This window comes from Cyprinodon variegatus, unplaced genomic scaffold (genome assembly GCF_000732505.1).
Source record: "Cyprinodon variegatus isolate N-32 unplaced genomic scaffold, C_variegatus-1.0 Scaffold153, whole genome shotgun sequence".
NCBI lineage: Eukaryota > Metazoa > Chordata > Actinopteri > Cyprinodontiformes > Cyprinodontidae > Cyprinodon > Cyprinodon variegatus.
In genome coordinates, this window is record NW_015150606.1 from 1,344,786 (window position 1) to 1,352,349 (window position 7,564).

General features: G+C 34.4%; 1 protein-coding gene across 1 annotated transcript in view; it reads right to left on the minus strand.

Moving 5' to 3' along the window:
* LOC107086458 (ly6/PLAUR domain-containing protein 1-like) overlaps nucleotides 1-7,005 on the minus strand; it is a 15,371-nt gene extending 8,366 nt beyond the window's left edge. Inside the window, exon 1 of the mRNA XM_015377403.1 lies at nucleotides 6,793-7,005. Coding sequence (XP_015232889.1) covers nucleotides 6,793-6,841 — 49 coding nt within the window. The 5' untranslated portion in view covers nucleotides 6,842-7,005. The remainder of the gene's footprint in view (nucleotides 1-6,792) is intronic.
* Nucleotides 7,006-7,564: the final 559 nt, after the last annotated feature.

Here is a 7,564-nt window from a genome sequence, read left to right on the forward strand (position 1 = left end):
ATATGATTTATTTTCAAACGTTCTTTTTCAAAATAGTGTTTTAACAGATTTTATATTTTCAAAAACTTTTTTCAAAGTTAAACGAATTTCATTCTTTCAAAAGTGTGTTTCACAGATCAAATTCATTTCAATTAAAGCTCAGTATAAACACCATCTCTTAAATTCTGTTGCTAATGTCCAGCAGACCAACAGAAATGCATCTGCACTTCATTTCAGAGGAAAGCTGGACCCCAGAAGAGAGGAGAAGGTGATCTGGAAATAGCAATTTGAATATGATGAAATTTTTAAAACTCAATCTGAAAAACAGTCCAAGTTAAACATTTTTTTTCTCCAAGTTTTTTTTTTGTTTGTTTTACTTTTTATCTTTTTTCCAAATTTCTATCCACAAAATATGTTTCTTGCTTGCAAAAATAATGGAACAAAATTGACTCCATATTTAAATATTTTCTTCTGATGCCTAGACTGTCTAAAAGAATAAAAAAAACTCCTAGGTTCTTCTTTACTTTTAAAACTTTTCATTTTCTTTTCATATTTTTACCTCTTGAATTCACTTTTTGCATATGTACAAGTAAATCAAACATAGCTTTTTAAGTTTGTATTTTTCCATCTAAGTATTTGAGGATGTGAATAGTATTTTTATTCACTGAAAAAAGTGAAAAAAAGCATTTTTAAAATTGGTTGAATGAAAAATCATGGTTTCTGTTTCCCTTTTGCTTCAAAGCAAGCACTCCCCCTGGACAAAATGAAACAAAACAAAACTTAGTAAATGGTATTTTCACTTCCAATTTGAGGTTTTCTTGTCATGTGACATCAGACCGCATTTTCCGACTTTGCAGACAGCCATTACCGCTCACTGGCATCGAAGGCATGGACCAACTATCTTAAGTGGAAGCTTTAAAACAGGTAAGAATTCAAAATTGACATGTTTTAGCAGGAATTAGTTACAGTTGATTAGTTACAGGATGGACAGCTAAAATTAATTTAAATAATGTCTGTGTTTTTTATTTTATCTTCTAGGGTTGAGATCTACTGAGAATATCATCCTTTGATGATTGTCTGGCTGCAATAGTTTTTATTTTGCCATGCAAATATGTAAATTTGAATTTGTTGGATGGAAAAAAAAACTTCTTCTCTGAACAATTCGAAAGTAACCCTGCAAAAATTTTTAATTTTGATGCAAAATCAGTTAAATAAAAAAAAAAACTATCACAATTTTTTTTTTTTTATAATTTTATGTAGTTTGTTTCAACAAACTACATTAAAGTATGTAGTTAACAGTTATGTTAACATGTATGTATGTAGTTAACAGGGCAAAGCATTACGATCAGCTATTTAAAGCTGTTTAAGGAACAGACTCAGGCTCAGGTAGCTTCTAGAAAGAGTAGGGACTGTTTCCTGGTGGCTGTGGCCTACCCCAGCAGGAAACCACTGCTTCCCTACAAACTAAAAACGGTTAGTGAAAGGTTTGAGTTAACTGATTGGCCGTAAACTGCCCTATTATTCCAATGCAGTGGAGCATCTGTGGAACATGCTGAACTAAAGTAAAGGCGTAAGCTTATGGAGGAAATTTTCCTCCATTATTATTATATTACATTACATATACATTATTGTTCTTATAAATGGAAATTTGAACCAAAAATGCAAACCAAAGAAAGATTTTAATTCCAAAAAGTAATTCTGCTGTTATCTCAGATCTTTTTTTCTTATTGTTTTACAGATTCTGTTTTGGGTTTTTTGTTTTTGTTTTTTTGACAGATTTTTTATTTTACATTAAAAAGACTGTAATTTGTAAAACTAAACTAAAATTGAAATAGAAATATTTAAACAAAAATATTTCAGATTTTTTTCTAATCTGAAAATCTAAAACAAAAAAATTTCAGAAAATAAAATACGAAATAAACTTGAGAAAAAAAATATCTGAAACAGCAAAATCGCATAAAAACAACTATTTAAAGTTTAATTTATTGATTGCAATTTTATCAAATTTTTATTTACTTTTTTTTTTTATTTCCACATATAACAAGAATTCTTCCTTTTTTAACAATAATGGAACAAAATTTACTCCATAAGAGCTAAGCTAAGGACTTAAGAAAAAAAAAATCCTTCTCTTTCAGGTTGGAGTAGGGATTTTAACAAAAAGAGCTAGCATGCTAACTCTACTTGCTGTTACTACAGTAGCAGCCATTCAAAATGGCCCTTCCCAGTCAATTGCCAGCTGAATGGCAGCAGCCTTCCCTGCAACTCCCAGCAATATCCCCTCCAACGTCCAACCACTGGAGGGACCCCCTCCTTTTCCTGGGCATGCATATTTTTTAACTCTAACTCCACCCTTTCACTGAATAATAGTGACCAGGAGAAAGCGCCTCTCTTTATATCTTAATGTTCACAAATCATCACAAAAAGAACATTTTAGTACAAAGATTGATGTTTAAAAAGCAATTGTAGGGGACCAGCCCAGGGTTCATCAAGGAAAGTGGGGACATTTTGAATAGCTACTACTGTACAACCAAGCGTATCTCCAACAGATGACGATATCATGCTCTGCTAGGCCTCATTTATGTGCCCTAATGGACAAAAACATGTCTGATTCCTTTTTTTTCTTCAAAATTTAAATAGCATTTAAATGGAAGCACAGTGCGTTTTACAATTTGAAAAAAAAAAATCAACAAAAAAAAAGTAAGAAAAAATAGGCCTATTAAACTGACCAAAAATAAAAAGATATAAATCATGTTGTTTGGGCAGTTATATATATATATTTATAGTTATGATTCTGCCAAAAGTGAAGATGTGTAATAAATATTGATAAAAGCAGTTTTATTTCAAACAAATGCACACACTCTTTACCCACATTTTGAACATTTTCTGCATGTAGATTTTGTACTATGATGCTTTTAATATATTACTATTATGAGTTTCTGTTTCTTCTCTTGCATTTTGCACCTTTAGATTCTCTACTACTTGCATGTAGATCTGTTTCTGTGCACTCATGTCAACTTTTGTCACTTTGACGGAAGAACCAGCCTGAGACACAAAGAGCCTGTGATTGGCTACTGTTCAGCAAATCCCACCTTTTGAGAGAGCACTGTTTTTTTCCTGGTTGCCGCTAGCAATGATGTAGAGAAAATAAGTTAAACATTGGATGATTAGAAATACGAATGTCTGTTTTATTCAAGCCTTGCTTTCCTCAATATCAACAGTGTAGCTAACGTTAGCTTAGCTAATACAAATGTCCTAAATTTAACAATAATCATTTACGGGCATATTGCTCCTGCTGGCAGAACATATTTATGGCTTTATTAATCCAAAGCACTTATTGATGACATCACTAAAAAAAAATTTACCAAAGAAAAAACGCTTTTTCAAAAGTCATCATCAGACATGCCCAGAGCAGTCTGGCAAGATATGACTAAACCATCTTTATCTGCATTTTGTTTTTCTTTTTTTTTAGGTTAAGCACTATATATCACAATGTTAGCATGAAGGGAAAACATAAAACTTAAAAAGAGTAGATTCATGTTTAAATCCAAAGCCGAAAAAGTTAGCCACCGGTTATAGCGTAGGATCCCACTTCCGGTTCAGATCGGGCAAAGACGAGTGACAAAACAGAAAGGATTTTTACAGCATTTATTTTCTCAGGAAATACATTATTAACCTTTAACGCATTATATTTTAGTACGTTTACTATTTTTGGGGAGGGAAAACGTCATTTAGGTAATTTTAACAAAATAAAATCGATGATGTATATCTGGATGCGCATGCGCAAATGAGCTGAACGGATCGTGATTCCGGGACAGATCGGGTAGTGACACAATCTAGTAAGACAGTTCTTACTACTCTATTGATGACAATAGGCAACATTTCAAATAGCACCCGATCTCTAGCAGTAGCACAATCTAACCATTAGCTAATTTGTGCATGCGTAACCAGATATACATTCAGGGTCACTATTGATTTTACTCTGAAAAAAAGACCTAAGTTACATTTTGGTACCCGAAGTTACTATAATGCTATAAATAATGCGTTACTATGATGTGTTAAAAGTTAATAATGTATTTCCTGCGAAAATAAATGCCTTAAAATCTTTTTGTTTTATTACTCGTCTCTGCTAAGAAACGGGATCTTATGCTACTTCCAGGAGCTAACTTTTTCGGCTTTGGATTTAAACATAAATCTAGTCTTTTTGAGTTTTATGTTTTCCCTTTGTGTTAACATTATGATATATAGTGCATAACGTAAAGAAAGAAAAAACTAAAATGCGGATAAACATGGTTTAATCATATTTTGCCGGACAACTCGCATGTATGATGATGACGTCAGAGAAGCAGTTTAGCAGAGAAAATGTAAAAAGCATCAAATTATCTAAGCAAAAGTCATACATTTTTTTTTAGATGTGTATTAGCATTTTAGTGATTTAAGGATATAAATAAGTACTTTTAATACCATAATTACATTATTTATGGCGACCAGGATATATATCTGCCTGCCTATGCTAGCATTAGCCTAGATGTTAGCAGAGCATGACAAAAGAATAATATATTTAGGTTGCTCTACTCATGTGATCATGTAAAGACATTAGCATCTACAAAGGTTACATGTGATTTAACTGAATATAATTGAAACAGATTTGAAAAAAACATGTCACATGGCTAACAGTAGATGTATAAAATGGAGTACAACCTCTCAATCAGTAAGTTTTTATCCAATGGATGTGCATTTTCTGAAATAACTACCGAAAGTATCAGTTATGGCTAAGCTCTGCCTGCCCAAGTAACCTAATTTTCTTGGCATTTCGCTGGCAGAACGTAACTATTCAATGACTCTGTCCACAAGCATGAAGAAAACAGCACTGTTTAAAGGGGCGGGGCTTCATGAAAAGTAGCCAATCAGAGAGAGTTTATCTTCTCAGGTTGGTTCCTCCCTCAAAATGACAAAGAAACAGGTCCACAAGAGAGTAAGAGATCATCTACAGGCGAATAAAAAGCAAGAGAACTCATGCAAGGCACATTTTGGGGGCTTCTTGCTACTGAATCTGCACGCCAAAAAAAAAAACACAAAATGCAAGTAAAGATTAGTTTATTTGAGTGTGCACCTTTGGTAGAATTCTGTCTTCATTGCTTTGGATTAAAACGACGGTTGAATTTTTTTTAATATCGGTAATGAGAACCAACCAAAAACAAGTGCAATTTATTTATTTAAGACATATCTAAAGGGAAAACCCTTCATATCTTTATGAGCTGTACTTTCAGAGTATATCATTAAAATGCATTTACTGCTTCCTGTTCAGTTTTATCTTCTTCAGATACAACTCTTTTAGTGATTTATGAATTAGTTGGAGCTCCAGGGCTTTCAGATTTTACAAAGCACATTTCTTTTCTTTTTTTCAGATGGTTGCTGTTTTGCCCCAAGTCAGCCAAATGGTTATAAGCTGTGAGGGGAAATGCATGTTTAGACAGCAAAGAGTGGCTACCCTAACTGTCTGTGAACCCATGGATTTTATGGGTGATAAAGGTATATCTCGAGAATAAAAAGGCTGCATGCTGAGCGACCTGCGTGGATGGATGTCCCCTGGGGTAGCAGAGGCTTTTCGCACACTTCTTTTTCACGCTTTTAACTCTAGCCGGATGAGCCTTTCTTATTGCCTAGAAACCTCGCTCTAGTGTCCGTTATGTACACCTGCCCTGCAGAAAGGGCAAGACTGCTGCAGGAAGCAAGGGAAGACAAAATGCACCAATATTATAAAACTTTGCAGACTGGTTTGAGTGATGAATACGTCAATGAATCTTAAATTTGATGGTGATTCACAAACAGGAACCGACAGGGTAGGTTGGTATTTTTAGATCGTAGAAGGATCAAACGCGGTCTCTGATAATTGAAATGGCAGGGATCATTAGTGTGAACTAAGACAGCATGATCACATATCCAGACTAATTAATCATCTTCATCGTTCATCAAATGCAAAACAAGAACTCTATCTAATCTGGTCAGTTTTAATATGTTCCATCAATTTATATATATATATATATATTCTTTAGTTTTTGAAAACTGCCTGTAAAAACTGTAGGATCAGCTCCATCATTTACGTTCTTTGCAAGCATAAAAATATGGTAAATTTAGCACAATTTTGGCACTTCGGCAACTAATTAATCATCTTCATCAATCTTTAAATGCAAAACAAGAACTCTATCTAATCTGGTCAGTTTTAATATGTTCCATTAATTTATACAAATGCACAAATACAGGTTTTTATATACATAAAAAATTTGCTGATTTACCATGCTTTTATGCTTAAGGATGGAGTTGATCCTACCATTTTTATGCAGTTAAAAAAAAAGGATAGATAGATAGATAGATAGATAGATAGATAGATAGATAGATAGATAGATAGATAGATAGATAGATAGATAGATAGATAGATAGATTCTTTATTTTTTGAAAACTGCCTAAAAATCGTAGGATCAACTCCATCCTTAAGCATAAAAATATGGTAAATTCAGCAAAATATTGACACTTCAGCAACTTTTCTAAAAGCAGTGTGAGCACTGGAAAAGGCGCAGGTAATTAAATGCATTCTTCCCCAACAACAGAGAGTAGAAAGGATCTGGGTGCGCAAAAACCTTGCGCAAAAAACGCACCTTTTCTACATGCTGCCCCATTTAAGTACATTCATAAATACTGGTTGTTTTTTATTTCCCCACACTGATGTTTTATTGATTTTAGATCAAGATTCCTCTCTAATAAATCCTCTTCACATCTTTCTCCTGTTGCGCACGGATTTAATAGCTGTGCACCTACCTGTGTCCAAAAAGAGTCCAAATAAAGTCGCCAAAACGAGTAGACGCATCCTCTCCTGAATGATACCCGGAGGAGAAACATCAGACCGAGAGCAATCAGAGGGAGGAGGGACAGATCCACGGCGGAGGAGACCCGGACGCGGAGCGGCTCATCCTCTCTGTGGTGGAGGGAGGCAGGGATGGAGGCGGAGAACAGCTCCGCAGAGGTGAAGCGCTCAGACGCGACTGGAGGGGAGAGATGCTGGAGCGCAGGAAGCTTAAAATCCACCACGTGATGGCGGCTGCCTTGTTAATATCACTCACACACCTTCACTCAAAACATGTCAAATTATACTACTTATAATTGGGCGATATTTATCCACAGTACACACAACAAAAAAAAGAGAAAATATATTCCAAGGATCTTTTTCCCTAGCCCAAATAAATGAATGTTTACCCAGAAAAAGCTTGAAATGAACAAAGTTTTTTATTTATTTACCTTTTGTGGAAGTATGTGCAGATGGAGAGCCATTTTCATCAGGTAGTTACATTTACTCAGTTATATTACCTGTAGTTACTTCTAGAAAAAAATTACTTATAGGAATAATTTTACTCAAGCATTACTTAAACTTTACTAATACTGTTTTAGACGTATCAGTGGTGGTTCTAGACCAGGTTTACATTGGGGGTACAGCCATTTGTGACTCAGGGTATAGTTTTAGACAAGGTGATTAGGCTTAAGGCAAGGCAAGGCAAGGCCAATTTATTTGTATAGCACAATTCAGTACAAAGAC